General features: G+C 42.1%; 1 protein-coding gene across 1 annotated transcript in view; it reads right to left on the bottom strand.

The window, feature by feature from the left end:
• Positions 1 to 22,623, bottom strand: part of CHD6 (chromodomain helicase DNA binding protein 6) — a 71,703-nt gene that overhangs the window by 6,901 nt on the left and 42,179 nt on the right. Inside the window, exons 12-32 of the mRNA XM_069953865.1 lie at positions 22,102 to 22,345; positions 21,454 to 21,630; positions 20,243 to 20,386; positions 18,593 to 18,848; positions 18,282 to 18,492; positions 17,761 to 17,956; positions 16,455 to 16,619; positions 16,196 to 16,375; positions 13,333 to 13,443; positions 13,040 to 13,242; positions 11,941 to 12,140; positions 10,395 to 10,554; positions 9,826 to 9,915; positions 9,077 to 9,180; positions 8,857 to 8,983; positions 8,265 to 8,319; positions 7,668 to 7,725; positions 7,353 to 7,566; positions 5,020 to 5,228; positions 3,453 to 4,919; positions 827 to 978 (exon numbers count right to left, since the gene is read on the bottom strand). Of these exons, the coding sequence (XP_069809966.1) occupies positions 827 to 978; positions 3,453 to 4,919; positions 5,020 to 5,228; positions 7,353 to 7,566; positions 7,668 to 7,725; positions 8,265 to 8,319; positions 8,857 to 8,983; positions 9,077 to 9,180; positions 9,826 to 9,915; positions 10,395 to 10,554; positions 11,941 to 12,140; positions 13,040 to 13,242; positions 13,333 to 13,443; positions 16,196 to 16,375; positions 16,455 to 16,619; positions 17,761 to 17,956; positions 18,282 to 18,492; positions 18,593 to 18,848; positions 20,243 to 20,386; positions 21,454 to 21,630; positions 22,102 to 22,345 (4,723 nt within the window). The remainder of the gene's footprint in view (positions 1 to 826; positions 979 to 3,452; positions 4,920 to 5,019; positions 5,229 to 7,352; positions 7,567 to 7,667; positions 7,726 to 8,264; positions 8,320 to 8,856; positions 8,984 to 9,076; positions 9,181 to 9,825; positions 9,916 to 10,394; positions 10,555 to 11,940; positions 12,141 to 13,039; positions 13,243 to 13,332; positions 13,444 to 16,195; positions 16,376 to 16,454; positions 16,620 to 17,760; positions 17,957 to 18,281; positions 18,493 to 18,592; positions 18,849 to 20,242; positions 20,387 to 21,453; positions 21,631 to 22,101; positions 22,346 to 22,623) is intronic.

The raw sequence follows: 22,623 nt of genomic DNA, 5'->3' as shown, positions 1-22,623 counted from the left end.
CGTCTGGCGAAACCACAATGTCTACCCACAGAATGGGGATGGTCCAAACCAAGCCAATTGCATTGAATTCTGTCCCTACTGTTTGGCCCTGGCTTGTATCACACATAGGCAACGTCCTTATGGCTTCTGCTTATAATAGAACCATAATCCAAGCAGCAATGGTGGACCTCATTGGCTTAAAGCTTGGTTTATTAGGGTTATTGCTCTATTCTTGCTAAAGTGACCCCTCTTCACCAATGGTTAGTGAGATTCTCTAGAAAGTACAAAACACATAGAAAAACTACTGGGTTACATTGTTAACCTTAAAGGGAATGTCTCATCAGAAAAATGTTAAAGAATTTTTTAAGACATTTTTAGTAATTTTCTATTTTTCTATCTATATTATAAAATAATCCTGATATCTTGCAGTTTTCATTCTCACCACTGGGGCTAAACCTAAGCTGAGACTTCCTGTTGTGTCTGTGGTGATAAGAGGAGGCTGATGTAAAGTGATCTGTACAGCGTCATGTGACATTAGCAGATAGAGGAGACAATAGCAGCTCCCTGTGGAATAACCTATTCACAGGTCACAGAGCGCGCTCTGTAATGTTTGATATTCATCTCAAGGGGAGAGAGTATTGTTGTGTATGTCCATGAGTCTTGCTGTAAAGCATGTCACTATATACTGTTAAAAACAGCCCATGCAAGGTGGTAGCCCCAATGTACAAAAAGTTAAATTTAAAAATTTTTAAAAAGTTTTAGTATCAGACTCTAATCAGTAACAGAAAATGTACGTGAAACCTTCCCTTTAAAGTAACAGACAAAAATGGAGATTTGCTTTTAACACCTTAGGCCACTCAGAGAATGAATACAAGGTTTTCTCTTGCAGCAGCTGAGCAATAGTCGGAGCTCGGCCATCTTGGTATTCCTGTGCTACGTCCTTAGCGTTGGACATTGTGCAACTTTTTGCCTCCTCTTCTGGAAACTTCTCAAGGAGCTCTAGAGAACACAGAAGCACAAGCCAATGAGATTAAAGAACGAGCAGCACGTTATACACATTTACAGCTCTGGTATCATGGGGTCCACGTGTATCGGGAACCGTGACAGATTCCCATTACCATATAATGCGTTTGTTAGGTTTCCAATGTCTTACTTTGGCATGTTACGCCGAAAAAACTGACAGAAAAGAGCTGAAGTGTGAACAGAGCCTCATCTGTGATATATACAGATTCTTGTTTCCACTCACAATGCATAAAAAGGTACAAATTAAAATGAGATTATACAAATGTAAAACAAATAATACGAAGTATACATAAAAAAAAATTACATGGACGAAAAAAAAAAAATGGGTTGCTTATTCTAAAAATGGTTATACGGTGACCTAGCAGAATTGACTCTCTAACCTGCGGGTTCAGACTGCCACATCCACGTCCTGCCATAGTGCGTGGTATCTTCTGACAGGCAAACAAAAGAGGAGGGGGAAAAAAGAGAGAGAAAAATGCCAGCCAAGTGCTCAGTGTGGAAGCTTGCACAGGCACAAACACACACTAATATAATACATGCAGAATGACAGGACACGTCCACCAGACGAGTGAGAAGCCTCGGTGACAGCGGGCAAAAATAGTGAAAATATAAGGTCTTCATGCAGGGACGTATATGTTAATCATATAACTAGAATGCTCTGTCGGTCTTAATAATGGGAATAACAGGACACTAGAGAAGAGCACACGCTCAACTCCTATCGTGCAGCATTTGATTAGCGGTGGCTGGAGAAGTTGGATGCAGCCCTAGGGAGTCCTGGAAAACATGGATACAGTCATAGGCCATAGGCCGTATTCATGTGATCCAAGACTCTACAGGGCTGCATCCAACTACAAGTAGGGCTGGGCAATTAATCAATCTTTTTTTTTTTTTTTCAAATCCCGAATGGCCCTAGCCACCAGTATTAAAATGCTGAACGAACAGACTCGAGCATGCTCCAGTTGTGCTCATCTCTACAGGACACCATTACCTACCAAACCAAAGTTAAAAACGGAAAGTGAAGATTTTGTCCTACTTTTTTTTTTCCAATTCCCTTTAAGGGATATTTAGCATTTGTTTTTTTTAAATGTTTGGATATATCTGAGGGCTAAAACCCTGATTTACGAAATCATCATTTTCAGACCGAGATAACATTTTCCTCACATTGGTGTTATGTTCCTGTAACAATGTGTTGCCCGTGGGTCCCCTGTGAGACTAAAACTTGCGTTTTTGTTTTTTTTTTGTTTGTTTTTTTACCCAGCCGAATAGGACTAAATTTAAACAAACTTTTTGAAAATTTGTGAAAAGAATATTCTCATAATATAAACAAAAATTAGACTTTTAAAAAGTTGCAAATGATGAATTGGGAACTAATCACACATTATGTGAATTTCTTAAAACGATAAATGAATACTCAAAACATGCAGGTTAAAAAAGGTTTTAAAAAATACAAATACTGGTTCATAAATAGAACTTGGACCAAAAAAGATAGAAAAATCTAATTATTCACCTAAAAATAGGCGCAAGCCCTTGGTAAATGTGCCCCTGTATGTTTAGGAGTGTACAGTCTGTGCGAGTCTCCTCTATAAGCTGCCTTTTGTGTACTTCCCTCCCTATCTACAGCCTGTGTGAACTGTTATCCATGTGTGCTCTCCTCTCTATCCACACTGAGTCATTGTGTATACTACATCTAACAGTGAGAGCAGAAAGTCCACCAATGGATTTACTTTTATTACCAGGATTGCACCTCACTTTTCCCTTTAGGTGTACCTGCCATGAGGGCCGCTACCGGATCCAGGTGGATGTGAACACACATTTGACTGTAATGCACACAACCCCCAGCAGCAGCTCTCATGACAGGTACGCTTTAAAATCTGGGAGGACATAATCTACAAGACTGTACACTACAAGGTCCTCAGAATACAAGGTCCTCAACAATTCTAAGGCATTTACATGACAATCTATGACTCTACATGCAACAACAAAATTTATACAAGTCAGAATATACTCAAAACTATTAAAGGGGTTGTATCATTAACAAAACTAGGTCTAAACTGATGAATTGTATAAAATTAAACATAATTTTAAGGTACATGTACTGTTACTGTTTGAGCGATATAGTTACTAATCCTCCATGTGCCTGCATTGTTTTGCTAACCTGTTGCCCTTAGTTATGACCCACTAAGCTTGGCCAGGTATTCTTAGTACAACTGTAATCTCCAGGAAGTATTGGCAGCTGGTCTCCACTGAGCCTGCAGACAATGGAGATATTAGGAAACTGTGTGCTCTGGTTGCATGGCAACAGCAGGGTCACGGTTTAGAGAGGAAACCAGGAAGTGATTTGATTGATGGGGGAATTTACTGATTTTACCTATTTTGCTTTATGGCACAACCCCTTTGAATAGAAATATGAAGAAATTTTTTTTTTTTTAAAAGTGCTCTGTATCACTTACTCTTACAACCACATTCCTCCTCAATATTCTCTTTCTTAACTTCACAGACCTCCAATTTTACATTTTCATCAGAAAGAGATTTGGAGCAGTCTATTGGTTTTTCATCAGAGTCTTTGACTTTCAGATCCTCAGCGTTTTGCTGTAATAGGCCAGAAAGCATTTCTCCACTTTTGTGTTTAGACTCCATGAAGTCTTTATCATCTAGGAGTTGGGCCGAGCCGCTTTCTTCTGGCTTTGCTTCATCATTTTGCAGGCTTAGATCTTTCACTTTGTGCTCATCCCTGCACTCGTCTAGCGGAAGGTCCTTCATGTCGTCTAGCTCCTTGTGCCATTTGATGATGGGGTCATCCTTAATTTCCTGGAGTTCGGCTCCCCAGTCCTCTTTTTCCTCCACTGGAAGGTTACAATTCGGACTTTGAGGACTTTCCCCAATTATACTACAGCTTTTCTCTTCATTAAGACTAGCGCTTAGACCTGAAGGCTCTTCATAGGTTTTGTCCAGAAACTCAAGTTCTAGGCCTAAAGATTGCTCCGCGGTTTGATCGAGATTTGTACAAAAATGATTATCGTTAAGCGTTGAGGAGTCTTTTTCTCCAATGTTTTGGGCATGTGGTTGCTCTTCATCCTCTGGAGATAAACTAAGGTGACTATCGTTGCTGTTAAATGGTTTGCTTACCCTATCTTGTCCTTCTAAAGGATCACATTCCTGACCGTTGCTTCCCAGGAAGCAGTCTCTAGATACCGGCTCCTCTTCTTGGGTTAAATTTCCTTCTTTGGTCTTATTCAGCGAGTAATCGGTAGCTTCGCTTTTTTCCAGACCCAAGAAGTTTGAGGTGAAGGAGGTCCGCTCACTGGAGCTAGCTTGTAGAAGAGAGCTGTTACACGCCTTCTCATCGTACATCATGCACATGAGGGAGTCGGGCAGAGAACACTCGTCGCGGCTGTTTGCCATGATATCGCCAACTTGGGAAATCAAGTTTTCGCAAGAAAGATCCTGAGGGCTACAAATCCGACTCTCGATTGGTTCTTCCACAGCTTCAGTCTTGATTTTGGTCTCGGCCTCCGTCTTTTCGGACCCGTTCGTCCTTTCTAGGTGACAAGAAGCCGGCTCGTAGGCTTTAGAGGTCATCTGGTAATGACAACATACGTTCTCGTCCCCATTTCTCTTATGCTGGGAATAATTTCTGTAAGCATCCAAGAAGGAGAGTTGAGGATCATTCATGATATAGTAATCCGTACGGCTTAGCCCATGCTTGGCTGTACCTAGTAGAAGGTCTCTATCGTGTTTGCCGCACTCCCACCACACGGGAAGATACAGACTAGGCCTACAAAGCTTGAGGCGTTCGTGAAGCTGTGGATGCCTCAACACTTGCTCTCGGACCTTTCTTAGAAGTTCTATACGATACAAGGTTCTTGCTGCACGTTCTTCTGTTATTGGATCCAGAAAGAGAGAGGGATCGGCCGAACCTGTGTCACAGAAGAAAAACACATGGTCAAACCAGTAAAAGTCTTTCCGTTTCCCCAAATCTATTCTGTTCCAACAAAAAGTAAGAGTAGATTTTCTTACCATCACCTTTTCTGAGTGGAAGGCGACAGACGTTTCTGCACATGGCTACGAAGCTATGGAAGTATTTTTCTAGGCTCTCGTCCGTCTTCTTATCTAGGCGGGATAGTGCTCTAAACTGCGTCCAATCAAAGCACTTCTTGTCAGGATCGTATATTACTCCAAAAGAGGACACCGTCCGATAGAAGTCAGCCTGTTCTCTTCTGGTCCACCTTCAAAGTAAAAAATATTGGTATATCTTACTAATCCAATAGGCAGTGGTTGTGCGCTTCCTGGCGCCCACTTAGCTTGTTGTAGGGGATAGGCTCCATTATAAGTCTATTGAGCCCACCAAGTCAGATCCAGCAATGCGCCGGGTTGTGAAGCACATAGCTGTGCACTTCTCCCGGACATATCCAGCAACAGGTCAGGATCTCAACACTGAGACCAACCAAAACTTTGTCAAAAAGTCAAAAGTTTTTTTTTTTTAGTGACAGAAATGCTTTAAAGACGCACTGTCGTGAACTTGTTATTAATCAAAAAGGGTTGTGATCGCAAGCAGTTCTGCAGTATATTTTCTTATACTTTCTCCCTAAATATATATATATACGCACACACTAACTATGTATGTTATACATATGGCCACTAGGTGTCTCTCTTCACTCCGCATGTGAAGAGCTGCTGTGCGTCCACATTCAGTAACAGACAATCCTGGGGGTGCTCACATTGTACGGTCAGCTCTCCTGCCTCTATAACAACACAGTGACATTATACTGACCAAATTGTTACATAACAAAGAGCATTGTCTCCTGGTAAGCTGCAGAGATGATAATAGAATTAGTAAAAATTATTAATAGAATTTACTTAGGTTAATTGCCCTCAGTTGATGTACAAAGGACTGGGACTTCCTGTGTTTTTTTTTTTTTTTTAAACACCAAACATTGGCACAGAGGGGGCATGGAGCACAGGTTGGCCATATGTATAACATTACTTTAAATATAGGGGGAATATTGAAAAACTGCTTATGATCACAACCCATTGATTTCTTTAAATAAAAAAAAAATCAGCAACAGGTACGCTTTAACACTTCCTGTTAAAAGGGACCAGGTGAATTAGATCTGCCCTTTATGCCTTTTTATCTGTATGGTAAGACTAAAGGTCCTATTCCACGGGCCGACAGTAAGGAGTAAAGGAGCGCTATACCACGCGGCAGCAGCGAGCGGGTGAGTCCAGGGAGGGCCGGGGGGGAGCTGCGGGGGGGCTGCCCAGGTGACCGCTGATCGTCCGGGCAGCCCATAAGGCCCTAATCCAAGGATTATCGCCCGTATTCGGCCGATATCGGCGGTTATGGCGGATAATCGTCCCGTGGAATGGGAGGCAACGACCAGCCGACATCATTCATGTCGGCTGATCATTGACGTAGTTTCTCTTTCAACATGTTGAAAGACAAACGACTTATATAGCAGCAATCTGCTGCCGCCACTCCGTGGAATAGAAGCGGCGGCAGCAGTCCGCCACTATACCCTATGGGCTGCCCGGATGATCAGCGATCACCCGGGCAGCCCCCCCTGGACTCACCTGCTCGCTACTGCAGCATGGAATAGCGGCAGCAGCGAGTGGAGAACGAGAATCAAACGAGCGCAAATAGCGCTCGTTTGCTTCTCACTGTCGGCCCGACGGCAGCAGATCGCAGCACGGAGCGACGGCAGCAGATCGCAGCACGGAGCGACGGCAGCAGATCGCAGCACGGAGCGACGGCAGCAGATCGCAGCACGGAGCGACGGCAGCAGATCGCTGCTATATAAGTCGTTTGTCTTTCAACATGTTGAAAGACAAACGACTTCAACGATCAGCCGACATGAACGATGTCGGCTGATCGTTGCCTCCTATTCCACGGGACAATTATCGGCCGTAACGGAGTACACAGTGGAGCCAAAGGTGCCCCAACATACAAGTCAGCGCAGTTTGTAAACCAAATGCAGCTAAAAGCAGCCTGGGCTGCGGAGCCCTCCTTAAAAGTAAAGTGGCTGGCAGAGGATTCACAATCTCACAAACTAGAACACATCTCCACCTTCATACATGTAATATAACTAGAGATGAGCATATTCATCCAATCGTCGGCCATTTGATTACCAGTGGCTAAAGAAGGTGGATACAGCCCTAGGGAGTCCTGGTGGATACAGTCTATGGTCTATATCTGCATCCATGTTTTCCTAGACTCCCTAGGGCGGCATCCAACTTCAGCCACCAGTACTCAAATGCTGAACAATCGGAATCCAGCATGCTCCAGCTGCGCTCATGGCTAAATATTACTTATAAGGTACAGGAGACAGGATAGATAAGTGCATATACAATACCTCTTCTGCATTTCTTTCATAATTGGATCCATCTCGGCTCTCCTGACCATCTCTTCCTGGAGCCAATAGCTGTGGCTGGTGGGAGCCAAGATCTCTGGACGTGCCAGCTCCTTGCGGTTGCACCGCTGATACACGGTAATGAGTCTACGAAGTCTCGCTGTCAGTGCGGAGGCAACGGGCCATAACAATCTGTCTGATTCAGGGCTATCCTGGGCTTCAGAGAACATGGAAACTATTAGCAGCAGCAGAGGTCACACGGAGAGGTCATAGAAGCGGGTCATAGCGTCGGTATAAACTCTTGTGTTATAGGCTCACCTGGATTACTCTCCTCATCTACCTGCTCCACGTTGTCTACACTGGGATTCTTTCCTGCCTAGTCACCAAAAAAATAAATAAAAATAAAGGACAGGAAGAAAACATTACAAAGGGTGTGTTAAACTTCCAAAGCATGATTATGGTTAAAGAGGTAGTTCACCAAAAAATATTTCTTTCAAATCAACTGATCCCAGACAGAGATTTGTGATTTTCTTCTCTTAAAATATCTCAAGTCTTCCAGTACTTATCAGCGGTGTTATAAGTGGTGTTATTCTTTCCAGTCTGACACAGTGCTCTCTGCTGCCACCTCTGTCCATGTCAGGAACTCTCCAACGCAGCAGCTAATCCCCACAGAAAGCCTCTTCTGCTCTCCAGACTGGAAAGAATACACCACTTCCTGTAGGACATACAGCAGCTGATAAGTACTGGAAGACTTGAGATTTTTTAAAATAAGTAAATTGCAAATCTCTGGCACTTTCTGGTACCAGTTGATTTAAAAGAAATAAATTTGATGATCTGTAAACTTTGGTAGTGTGAACGTGGCCTGCAGATTTCCTCCAGGAAGTTTCTATTCACAGATTGAAGCTTGTTTCTTACCTCTTCTTGCCCTTCTTGTTTGCCTTCATTGTTTTCTTCCTTTTCTCCACCGCTCCTTGAAAAAATAAAACAGGAATTAACCTTTTTTATTTTTTAAAGGGTTATTCCGGTTTTCCACAATTTTAAATAGATGGGTAAATACTTAGAATTCAACCTGAAATCCCTGCACCATCCAGTAATGTGAAGTTGCTGGAAGACTCTCTAGAGCCACAGGAATACGATGTATACACAGCTGCATGGATATGATATATACACAGATATACAAATTTTATATATATATATATATATATATATATATATATATATATATATATATATATATATATATATATATACACACATATACACACACACACAGCTACATGATTGTATATATTTACACACACACACACACACATTATTTATATATATATATATATATATATATATATATATATATATATATATATAGCTACATGAATATGATACATATACACAGCTACATGAATAAAACAGACACAGGGCTCTGCCTGAAACTGCAAAACTGCAATGGACTGAGCTCTAGTACCAAGCATGGCTAAAGAGCCTTTTTGACTCCAACATGATGTCTTACCGCTCTGCCACATCAGGTGCCACATCAGTAACTCCATCAGCCGATAAGGAATTCTTATCCGGCATCCCCACTTTCTCCAGGAAGCAGAGGGCTGGATCGGCTCTCATGGCACAGTAACGCTCATAACCTAAAAGAGGACACATTATAAAGAAAGAATAAGAAGGTCTGTCAATGCCTCCATTACAGGAGGTGTAGGTACACTTCTGTTGTCACTACTTACCATGCTTATATACTCCAACCAGGAGGGATTTATCAGCGTCTGCATCCCACCAGTCCACAGGTATCTCAACATAATCTATATCCGGTAACAGGACATCCAAGTCTCTGTAACAGAAAGGACACTATTAGATAGCTGATAACTAGACAAAGTAACAATCTGATTTTCTGTGCACTGAAACTCCATTGTTTAGGAACGAGGTAGTTGAAAATAAGTTTGTTGGGGTTTCTCTCTCACATGTCAAAGTTTTTTTCCTAATGACAGGTATGCTTTAAAGGAGAAGTTCCATGAAAAAAAAATCACCTGCAGGAAGAGGGGTGCATAATCATAATAAAGAATGTGTACTTACCTGTCCCTGTGCCCCCGCAGCGCTGCCTTACCACTGTCTGACAGCCACCAGCCTCCTGCTGTGACTGACTGGCCAAGCGGGCATCCATCAGCCAAGTCATGGGGCTGCAACAGAAGGAGCCTTGCGGCTTTCATAATGCAGCACAACGGGGGAACTGAGGTAGGTAAGTATACATTCTATATGAAGTTCCCGTACCCCCCTCATATATATATATATATATATATATATATATATTTTTTTTTTTTTTTTTTTTGCTGGCCTTCTCCTTTAAAAAAAAAAACAAAAAACTTTCCAATATACTCCCATCCTCTTTATGATCCTCACCCCTGACATTGGCTTCAAAACCCCACCTTTTTATGTTCTGATGTCTAAATGATGGTTCAGACGTTGCTTTGAACCTCACCTCACATTTACACCGTCCAAAGCCTTGGCAGCAGCATCTCCCAGCACCTCTGCCTTGAGGTAGTACAACATACGCACCCGGAGAAGTACCCTGCCGAGAGACAGCATTATTTGTAACATACAATAAAAATGACATACTGTACAAAAAAAAATAAAAAATCTGACTGACGCTAACAATGTCAATAAGAATGGTTTTTTTAGGGCCTCCGGAGCGACCAAAGCAGATAGACAGCCATGTAAACCTTGGAGTATTAAATGTGTTGAGCCTTGGATAGGTTTTTATTTTTTATATGAATTTGTTTAGATTTTAAAAGGGGTTGTTCACCAAAATTTTGTTTCTTTCGAATCAACTGGTGCCAGAAAGTGACAGAGATTTCTAATTTACTTCTATTAAAAAATATCAAATCTTCCAGTACTTATCAGCTGCTGTATGTCATGCAGCAAGTGGTGTATTCTTTCCAGTCTGACACAGTGCTCTCTGCTGCCACCTCTGTCCATGTCAGGAACTGTCCAGAGCAGCAGCAAATCCCCATAGAAACTAATGTGGATTCACTATAGCCTTACACTCACTTATTGCAGTGCTGCTTCAGATGCTTTTTGTAGCTGTCATCATGCAATATAATCTCCGGGTTGCAGCTAGCGAGCCAATCCGCATTCTTTATCTCTGGAAGCAACATCTGGTTCTTCATTTTCTTCCCTTTTCTACCACGTGGGACGGGCGCAGACAAACCTGCAACAAACAGAATATACATAGGCCAAATACACTACACCTGTGTAAATAAACCAGCAGCGGCTGCATACTCCTCTCTGCTACAATGTGCAATACAGCTGTTTATAGTTTGTAATCTCTTCTACCAATGATTGGGAGGTAAATACAGAGCTATGAAAAGCATCACACATACCTGCCAGACTGATTAAAGAGGCAATGTGGCAAAAATAAATAAATGTAAAGACATCAACAAGGGTTGCGATAACAAGCAGTTTTGCAATGTACTTTTTATGTAGTTTTCTATGTTTAAATCAACATTATACATATGGCCACCAGGTGTCTCCCTTCCTGTGCTCAATGCTCCCTCCTTGCTGACATTTGGTCTTTTCTCTGTTCAAAAAATAAATAAAAAGGACCAAATAAAGGACTTGGTATTGATTGACAACTATTTCTGAGCACACATGGAGTGAGATAAGTCTTCACTGTGCATATGTACAGCTGCTGCGCTTCCACAGTTAGTAGCAGAGAATCCCTGGGGTGCTCGCATTGTACGGTCAGCTCTCCTGTCACACAGCACCAAAACCTCTGTAACCTTACAGTGACATTATACTGACTTAACTGTTACATAACACAGAGCATTGTCTCATGGTAAGCTGCAGAGCTGATAATACAATTAGTAATAGTTAAAAATATAAATAGCCTTAGGGCCCTATTATACCGGACGATTATCGTTCAGAGTATCGTTAAATCGTTGGAATCTAAACAATAATCACTCGGTTGAATAGCAGTTAACGACTAACAATCGAACGAGAAATCAATCGTTTAATAAGACCTGGACCTATTTTTATCGTTGCTCGTTCGCATTGAATAAGAAGTCGTTCGGTCTTTCGCAGTAGTGACAAACGCAATGGCGACGACAAGACGACCACAAGAACGATCATAAGTAACAATTATCTTTCCATTTAAATGGGTGAACGATTTCAGGTCATTCGTAATAGCGGTCGTTTGGATCGTTTATCGTTAACGACTATGCGAACAATCATCGTCTGGTGGAATAGGGCCCTAAGTTATTGCCCTCAGCCGATATTCAACCTGCATGACGGACAGGGGTCCTTCCTTTTTTTTTTTTTTTTAAATTGGAGAAAAGACCAAATATCAGCATTGGAGGGAGCGTGGAGCACAGTTTGGCAGGAAGGGAGACACCTAGTGGATGTATGTTAACTGATTTATACATTGAAAAAAAATAAGGCGAGTATATTGCAAAAACTACTTGTGATCACAATCCCTGTTGATTTCTTTAACAAAAAAATTCACAAAAAGTACACTTTAAAAACAGAAATATAAATATATATATACATATATATATATATATATATATATATATATATATATAAAATCTAAACCTACCGGAGTGGTTTTGCAGAGCCAGGTTGTATCCATCCTTAGTGGGAGTGATCAGGTCCCAGATGAAGCTTTTGATCTTCTCATCTCCTTTGTAATGTTTGACACAGTATACCAGCAAAGCCCTGCAGATCATCTCCATGTCTTTTTCATTCAAATGCCACTTGAATCGGCCAAGCGTGAGGATGTCCTTCCAGCGTCCCCAACTGCAGAATTAACGTGATTTAAAAAAAAAAAGAAAAAAAAATGCAACAACTTGTAATGTTTCTGCTGAAAAACTAGTTTAACACTGCAGATTGTAAAGTTAGCAATTGATATCTGCTTGTTTCTGTGCACATATATCACTGTAAATAATGAGGACATCAAGGGTTAAAGAAAACGTGTCATCTAGATTTTCTTTTAATTATTGGAGTCAGATACTAAAACTTGTTCCTTAATTCTAATCTAATTATTTTATTTGATGACTCAAATTTTATTTATTTCACTTTTTGTACATTGTTATGGGGGCTGCCATTTTTTTCTGGGCTGTTCTTAACAGCATTTAGTGACATGCTTTACAGCACAACTCATGAACATAGACGACAATATACAGACTCTGTCCCCTTGAGATGAATGTAAGACATTACTGAGTGCTCTCTGTGACCTTTGAGGAGGTCATTCCACAGGGAGCTGCTACTGTCTCTTCTATCTCCTGGTGTCACATGATGCTGTAATGCTGAACAGATCACTTTACAGCAGCCTCCTCTTATCACCACAGACACAACAGGAAGTCTCAGCTTAGTTTTAGCCCCAGTGGTGAGAATGAAAACTGAAAGATAGCAGAATTATTTCATAATATAGATAGAAAAATGGAAAAAAATTAAAAGAAAAAAAAAGTCACCAAAAATTCTTAAAAAATATGTAACATAAAAACATTATTTATACAATAAGTCATTGTCTGATGAGACATTCCCTTTAACTTTTATTGCCCTTCTGCAATTGCTTTGTATTTGATTACCAGTGGCTCCCTAGGGCTGCATCCAACTTCTTCAGCCACCGGTAATCAAATGCCGAACATTTAGACTTGAGTTGCGCTTATCCCTCCTTTATTACAGCAGCCACTTACCCAAATATGAGAAGGTTCTTCTCTACCCTAAAGCACTCTGCCCGCAGATATCGCCGCGTTTTGTCATTCAATCTTCGTGACCTGGTGGGACGCTCCTCGGTATCGCTCTCCAACTCGGAGAACTCCATCAACTCATCGTCCTCAAACGAATTGTAGTGTTTGGTTTGCTTCCTTACTCGAGGGCGGTCGATGACTAAACTGTCCTAAACAATGGAACAAGTGCAGAAATGACGGTTGTAGTGAACGGCCGCACCCTGACTGCGCGCGACACAATGATACGAAGCGACTATTACCTTCTCGTTTTTGGCATCTGTGTCCAGCTCTGCTATCTTTGCCCATTTCTGCCAAAAGTTAGGGTCGTCCAAAGAGATGTCCGTCCTGTTACCGGAAGATACGAAGCTGGCCTATGGAAGGAGGAGGCAATGAAGAACAGGCAACGGCCAAATGGACAGATACGTGAGCGTATGTGTATGCTTTTGTTTCTCTACCTCCAAACTGACAAAACAAAAGTACAAACTTACAAAAAAGTTGGTCGGACATGCTACCACTGACTAAGGTACATGGTTGCCTCCCAACTCTCCGACAGGTGATGTAGGGTCAGCAATGGAGAATCTGCGGCTCTTTGCTGTTGCAAAACTACAACTATTAACATGGAAGTTGTAGTTTTGCAACAGCTGGAGGGCCGCAGATTCCGCATCCCTTATGTAGGTAGAGAAAAGGGTCAGGCATAATGGTTTTTCAGTGTTTGACCCTATTGTTCTCAGAGGGATAAGCTGCCATCGGAGCTGTATGATGGCAGCTTTCCTGGCCACTCGCCACGGTGAAGACACGAACGTTCGGCCATATTTAGAAGCCTGTAGCGATAACTATGAATGAATGTTCAAACAACAATAATTGCCTGTAAAAGTGAACAAATCTGCTGTTTTTAGTAAAGTAGCTTACATCCCTGTACCATTTCCTTCCCTATGCATCTGATCACTTCCTGGTTTCCTCTCTGAACTATGACCCTGCGGTTGCCAGACAACAGTGCAGACACTTCCCCACAATCCCTCTTGCTGCAAGTGATGTGAAAACCAACTGCCAGTACTAATGGGACAAGTCATGTGACTGGGATTAAATTGAGTATGAGTGACCTAATATAGTGGATGCCGGGCAGGCTGTAACCAAGGGCAACAGGACATGAAACTGAGCAGCACTTAGTGGGATTATTGGGGGAGATTTATCAAACATGGTGTAAAGTGAGACGGGCTCAGTTGCCCCTAGCAACCAGTCAGATTCCACTTTTCATTCCTCACAGACTCTTTGGAAAATGAAAGGTGGAATCTGATTGGTTGCTAGGGGCAACTGGGCCAGTTTCTCTTTACACCATGTTTGATAAATCTCTCCCATTATGGAGTCTATATCTCTCATATACAATACAATCGCTAGCCAATATTCTGTCGCCTACGGTCCTGAGGGAGCAACCTAAGAAAAACTGGCTCTCCACTACGGGTTGCTTTAGATGCTCCCTGCCCAGATGCGCAACGTGTAAATATATGGCAGCTCAAAGACACTTTGTATCTAGTGTCACAAAAAGGCACTATCACATTTCCACCCTCATTAATTGTGAAACACACCCATTTGGTATATCTGGCAACTTGCACTTTATGCAATTTACAATATGTCGGATGTACCATTAGAAAACTAAAGAAAAGAATATCAGAACATCTGGGAGATATTTCGGCTGCCATGAGACTGCATTTACATCGCCCCCTATCGGGTCTGTCCAAACATTTTGTGGAACAGCATGGAGGGGATGTATCGTCTCTTTTGGTATCCGGAATAGAGAAAGTCAACAGACCACAGAGGGGAGGGGATTGGATGTACCAGGTCAGACTCAGAGAAGCACACTGGATTTTAGAATTGGACTGCCGCACACCTCTGGGTCTGAACAAGAAAAATGATTTGGCGTATATATATTAGTTCATTTATTCATTTTTGTCTGATCGTATTTATTCCCAGTCCCCATTTAGTTTTTCATCTGCTTTTTCATTTTCACATATATGTGCAATGCCTGTCATATCCATACCATGTACCTAGTAGTAAGTCATACATTCATATACACATTTTCTGTTATTGTTTCTATGGTATTTTGGTTGTTTTTTGTGAAAATTGGGCCATGTTTGTATTTTTCATTTATTTGTTATGTATGGTTCTATGTTTGTAACTATTCTATGTATTCACTGGTGATACTAGTGATTTTATACAGCTGGGCATAGTCTGATAACGCTCATTTCCTGTTTCTTTTCCCCTCCCTCCTTTTTCCAAATTGGTGAAGCATGTGTATAAATGGAGGTATATCTCAAATGCACAATATGCCATGATTAAAAGGACAACTCCCGCGGGACCCCCCCCCAAAAAAAAAAACAGACACACACAGACACCATACTCACCATCTCTCCGGTGACGATCGCCACTCGATTCGCCCGCCGTCCGCCTCTCCGTCGCCGCCGTCCAGCGATGTCTCCGACTTCCGGGTCCAGGGGATGGAAAAGGCTGCCAGTGCGCTTGCGCACCGGCAGCCTTTTCATTGGCTGGAGCGCATTACATGGCTTCCAGCAAGCTCAGCCAATCAGGGCTGAGCAAGCTGGAAGCCATGTGATGCGCTCCAGCCAATGAAAAGGCTGCTGGTGCGCATGTGCATCAGCAGCCTTTTCATCCCCATTCACTTTGCATGAAGACGCCGAGGAGGAAAAAGACCCGGACCGCCCCTCGGCTCTGACGTCGTCGTCACCAGATGCCGCCCCGGAGAAGAGGACCGTGACGATCGTAATAGGTAATGTATACATTCTTTAACTTCCGGGCGGGGGGTCGGGGGTCCGAAAGTGGGGGAAGGGGGCCAGGCCGGGTATTTAACCACATTACAAAGTTATATAACTGTGTAATGTGTGTTAAATGAGCAAAAAAAAAATTTTGTGGGAGTTGTCCTTTAAGGAAAGTTTATTTTTCCGAAACGCGTTGGCGTCGAGGATGTGTGTTTACTTATTTTAAAATGATCCAATAAAGAAACAGTTTTTACTTCCATTCCTGTGGAGCCGGATGCAGTTCTTCTGTTTTCCTAGTATTCTTCGTGTCCCCACCCCTTTAAGTCCCTTTAAAATAATGCGTGCCGAATACCTTTGCGAACGTGGAGCCCTTTCCTTCAGACTGGATGGTGATGGTTTGTGTTCTGCGCTGTAGAATCTGATCAATGTCTTCTTCACAGAATTTGGAGCCTTCGTCCTCCTCATCCATGAGCGCACCATACGCCCCTTTCCTAAGGAGATCTTCAACCTCTATTTTAGACAACGGCTGCACCTGAATTCAATGCACATGTTAGACCCTCTCAGACGTACTGACAAATCCAAAACCACACATTACTGTCCATCAGACTTACTCCGTTGGTGTTGCCTTTTCTGTTAATGTCTTGTAGTACAGCCTTGTCTAGTCCCAGCTTAAGACTGGCCTTATCAAACATTTCCCGCTCGTAAGAATTCCTGGTTATCAGACGGTAAACCTTCACAGCTTTGCTCTGCCCAATACGATGACAGCGAGCCTGTGCCTGTACAATGTAAAAAATAAAACTTTTTTTTTAAGCTAAGTGGAGACTATGATGTTAGGATCCATATATCTGTATATTTTTTTCATATATATATATATATATATATATATATATATATATATATATATATATATATAATATATATTATTTTTTTTTCTTTTTAAGTAAATCAACAGGGGTTGTGATCAAGTTTTGCATTATACTTGGTTTATTTTTTTTTCTTATATTTTTATGTTTAAATCAGTGTTATACATATGGCCACTAGGTGTCTCCCTTCCTGTGCTCCATGCTCAGCAGATATTTGGTCTTTCCTTTATTAAAAAAAAAAAAAAAAAAACACCAAACACAGGAGGTCTCCGTCCTTTGCCGCTCACACAAGGAGAGACACCTTTCCATCATGCAGGTTGTATATTAGCTGAGGGCAATAACTTAGGCTAATTATAGTATTACCTATTACAAATTCTATTATCGGCTCTGCAGCTTATCATGAGACAATGCTCTTTGTTATGTAAAAATTCAGTCAGTATAATGTCACTCTGTGGTTACTGAGGTTTCAGTGCTGTGTGACAGGAGAGCTGACCGTACAATGCGAGTACCCCCAGGCTTCTCTGCTACTGAATGTGGACGTTTAGCAGCTGTACACATGCACAGTGACACCTAGAGGTCATATGTAGAACACTGATTTAATACAGAAAATTTAAATAATAATAATAATAGTGCAAAACAGCTTTAATCACAACCCCTATTTCTTAACACAAAAAAAAAAAACTTTTGCGACAGTGCCTCTTTAATGTGAGGTTATGTAAACCTAATACAAATGGAAAAATAAAAACAGATACTTTAAAAAGCAATACAGCATTAAAGGGGTACTCCGGGCTGGGGGGCTTTTTTGCCTATGGCCGACTCGGCCACTGACTGGCTGAGCGGACTCGAAATGTCACATCTCAAGCACTCGTCAGAGACCAGGAAGCAGCTGGGCAGCGCGGACCGGAGCGGCGCGTTCCGGGACACGGTACTGCAACTGGGGAGATAAAGGGGACGTCATTGCCCTCATCCACCTCCTGCCCGGTCATAGGCAAAAAGCCCCCCAGCCCAGAGTATCCCTTTAAATATATTTACGTGGTAAGAGTAATAAAGTTACCTGTAGATCGTTCTGAGGGTTCCAGTCGGAATCAAAGATGATGCAGGTGTCGGCAGCCGTCAGGTTGATCCCTAGGCCTCCTGCCCGAGTACAGAGCAGGAATACAAAGCGATCAGAGTCTGGTTTACAGAATCGATCGATGGCGGCTTGGCGGAGGTTGCCCCTTACTCTTCCATCTATTCGTTCATATGTGTACCTGTAAGTCAAATGAAGACATTGTAGGTGAATCCTAGTATATGGGTGACCTATAAGGAGGTTTTTCCTCTATGATCTCCGATTGATCGGCATTTGATTATCAGTGGATGGAGAAGTTTGATGCAGCCCTAGAAAGTCCTAGAAAATATGGATACAGCCAGAAGCCATAGTATGTCTCCATGTTTTCCAGGACTCCCTAGGGCGACATCAAACTTCTTCAGCCACCGATAATCAAATACGTTATACTCTGGTCCACCCTTGAGGTTCGCTCATCTCTACAATTGAGTCTACCATTATAATGCTTGCCAGTGTCTAACCTGCCTCACCTCCTCTGAATGAGATAGTCCTCCAGGATGTCCAGACACCTCACCATCTGGGAGAAGATCAGAACCTTGTGTCCTCCGGCGATCAGCTTCGGCAATAGCTTATCGATCAGTACCAGCTTTCCGGCCGCTTGGATCATGGCTTGCAGCTGAAAATCGGACGCGTCAGGACTGTGATTCTTACGAAAGTCTTCTAGAATCTTCTCTTCGGCACCTAAGAAATGGGAGAACATATGTGAAGAACACGGCCTTGTAGACGTAAGAGACATCCTCCCACCCACAGTACAGTATATAGCCTCATAATACATACTGACCATTGATGAGATAGGGGTGGTTGCAGCACTTCCGCAGCTCCATCATAGTGTTGATGAGGTTAGGCATGTTGTGCTGGTTGGCCCCCTTGGCCAGGAATGTAAAGTTCTTCTCGAGGATTGCCCGGTAATACTTCTTCTGGATGTTGGTCAGTTCCACCTCTATGATGGTTTCCTGCTTTGGAGCGAGGTTCTTCTCCACGTCATCCTTTAATCTCCTTAGCATCATCGGCTTCAGGATAGACTGTAATTTTTTCACCTGCAATGTGATAGATCCGGTGTGGCCTTTTAGCATCAGTTCAATTCAATATAACGTTAGACAACTTGTATTCAATAATCCTCTGAATACTACTTATCTATTACTGGGAGTATTCATTTCCAGTCTTCCGGTACTTATCAGCTGCTGTATGTCCTGCAGGAAGTGGTGTATTGTTTCCAGTCTGACACACTGCTCTCTGCTGCCACCTCTGTCTATGTCAGGAACTGTCCAGAGCAGCAGCAAATCCCCATAGAAAACCTCTCCTGCTCTGCAAAGTTCCTGACATGGACAGAGGTGGCAGCAGAGAGCACTGTGTCAGACTGGAAGGAGTCCACCACTTCCTGCAGGATATACAGCGGTTGTTAAGTACTGGTACACTGGAGATTTTTAAATAAAAGTAATTAACAAATCTGTATAAGTTTCTGGCACCAGCTGATTTGAAAACTTTTTTTCCCCAGGTCCTCCCCCCCCCTCTCTCTCATCCACTGCTCATTATCAGGAAATCTCAACTCTTTTACATTAGTCAGGCCCTATGTAACCTATGGAGAAGGGAGGGGGAGATTAGTCGCCAGCAGAGAGCAGAGAACAAATGAGTACACAGTGGGAACTGTGTGAAAGCCGGTATTCAGCGCTGACCTCAGAGGAGATAGCCTGGTGATGTAGCTGTAAATTAACTCTTTGTTGTCCTGTTTTGGTGCCTCATCTCCCTCCACCCCTCCCCTCCTCCATAGAAAACTATGAAGACAGGGGGAGAGCTTCAAACTGATTTTTCATAATAAAAATGTTTTTTTTTCAGCTAATAAACCCAATTACAAAGTTTATTAAAATCGCCTGTACTATTAATTTCTGCAAAAAAATTTGAACGACAGTGACACTTTAACTACTAAAAAGAGAGTCTTCCCATATATATATATATATATATATATATATATATATATATATATATATATATATATATATATATACATACACACACACACACACACATACATACATATACACACACATATACCTGTAGCTATATCTCTATCTAATGCAGTCCCCTGCCAATGTACTGCCTATGTCTCTGGAGAGAAGAGAGTAGTAGTTGTTACAGTGATTAATGGGATGTCGGTAGTAGGTGGTTTCTGCATCTAACTAGACCCAGTACTGCTGGCTAATATTATCCGTAACTGGGGCTTTGGCGTAAAATAAATAAAAGACAAAGCAAAATTAATGGTAGATGACAAACCGGGCTGACATAATTCCCAGAAAACCTCATTTTAATGCAGTGATTTTTATTTTTGGAGGTTTTCTATGTAAGAACGAGAGAGCGATTCAATGGATCCAAGCATGTTAATTCCAACTGAACATGGAACCGGACATCGCAGCATGATACAAGACGTGCGACTTACTTGCTCCTCGGTCTTTAGGTCTCCAAACTCCTCCAGGAAAGTGTTCTCACAAGGAAACTGATTTGGTTCTAGAAAGTTAAGCAGGCTGTACAACTCCTCCACCGAGTTCTGGAGGGGGGTGCCGGTAAGGAGAACCTTGTGTTCCTGAAAGACACAGAGGACGAGACACTGAAATTCACATTGACTAGTGCCGTGTATAATATTCCAGCTGAACTAATATGAATGTCACAATACTTTTATTTTTTCACCTATGGGGCTGGTTGGGATCGTCACTTCTTGCGCCATGATCTATAGTTTTTATTGGTGTCATAGTGGTGAAAATAGGAACTCCCCACCACCACCACCACCACCACTTTTGAAGTCCCCTCTGGGATTATTACAAGCAATCATTAGATTGCTTATACTGATTGATGCTATGCCATTACAAAGCATTTTATGTATAGGAAGACTCGGCACTCACCAGATTTTCTCATTTATTCAGTGCAGTATAAATCAATGATACAGTAAGTGTTTCGACCAGACATAGACTTCTTCAGCTTTGGCTCAGTCAAAGTTGATGAAGGCCATGTCTGGCTCAAATGCTTATTTGGTGTAATACTGATGCATACTGCTCTGAATAAATGAGCAAATCTACTTGGTGAGTGCCTGTTTTTTTCTACAATATATATATATATATATATATATATATATATATATATATATATATATATATATATAAAAATAATCAAGCACCAACAACCCACGGAGTGCCATCCTTACATCTCCACTACGTAGCATTTATCAATAAGAGCGGTGCTTTGCACGTACAGTCTGCCTCAAGCAGACTCTATGAGACTCTATGAAATCTGACAGAACAGAGGTAAGTATTATACCCCTGCCTGTCAAAGAAATTGATGGGGACCCCCGCAGTGTAATCACACTGTCACTGACTCCCTTAAATGCTGTAATTGCTATAGATTATGTTGATTAAGGGGTTAATGACAGCTAGCTGCTGCCTGCCATTATCCCCGGCTCCAGAGACACTTATGTGTGCAGGGACGATCACACTGAAACGGTGACACATTACAGCCAAGAGCGTTTATAAACAATCCTATTGCACCCAGCATCAGCATTTGCAGCGTATATAGCCGTATGGTTGACGTGAGGGGGTTAGTGGGTACTGAGTATAATATACACCACCGCCAGATCCTGAGAGATCTTTCATTGCTCACCAGTGGCATGAGTTTAAGCCCTTCGAGAAGCTTGCAGTTCTTGTTCTTAAGCCGATGAGCTTCATCAATGATCACACAACTCCAGCGGATTTTCTTCAGTTCCGGACAATCAGCTAGAATCATCTCAAAGGTTGTGATGACTACATGGAACTTAAAGATTCCTGGAATAGGCGCTCCCTATAGGAAAACGGAACAAAATATCATGAAATGGTTAAAGGAAACCTGTCATCGAGACAATGCTTCTAATCTACCACCATCATGTTAAAGAGCAGGAAGAGCTGAGCAGATTGATATATAACTTTATGGGAAAAGATTCAGTATAGATTGTAACATGTTGATTGAAATCACTGCTCATTCTGTGATAAGGAGTCCAGTGGGCGGAGTCACTCTATGGACTGGACTCTTTATCATGGAAACATCAGGAATTTCACCCAATAAATTACAAGTTAAACTGAATCTTTTCCCATAAAGATATATATCAATCCACTCAGCTCCTTCTGCTCTATAGCATGATGCTGATAGCTTAGGGAGCATATTCATGGTGACGGGTTCCCTTTAATAAATACAACATTCCAAGGCGGCTGAAACACAATGAACTGAGCACATATTGTCCTGGTGGGTGCGATGTGATCACCGGCTGGAGCTAACCTGAGCATCCCTGTAGAACATTTCATACTGGTGGATCATCTGCCGACTGATCTGGCTCCCATGGTACACAATGGCGTTCATCTCAGTCCATGTGCGAAACTCTCGCTCCCAGTTTGTGATGGTGGAAAGCGGAGCGATGATAAGAAAAGGCCCTCGGATGCCCATGAAGAAAATCTCAGAGATAAAGGTGATCGACTGGATGGTTTTACCCAGGCCCATCTCATCTGCGAGAATACAGTTCTTCCTACACAAACAAAAGAAGGAGATCAGAATTTCTGGATAATAAAGTTAAAGGGGTACTCTGGAGAAAGATTTTTTTTTTTTTTAAATCAACTGGTGAAAGAAAGTTATACAGATTTGTAAATGTCTTCTTATTTAAAAATTTCCAGTACTTATTAGCTGCTGTATGTCCTGCACAAAGTGGTGTATTCTCTCCAGTCTGACAGAGTGCTCTCTGCTACCACCTCTGTCCATGTCAGGAACTGTCCAGAGCAGGAGAGGTTTTCTATGAGGATTTGCTGC

This window comes from Dendropsophus ebraccatus, chromosome 14 (genome assembly GCF_027789765.1).
Source record: "Dendropsophus ebraccatus isolate aDenEbr1 chromosome 14, aDenEbr1.pat, whole genome shotgun sequence".
Taxonomy (NCBI): Eukaryota; Metazoa; Chordata; class Amphibia; order Anura; family Hylidae; genus Dendropsophus; species Dendropsophus ebraccatus.
This window is presented reverse-complemented; position numbering and strand designations above follow the sequence as displayed.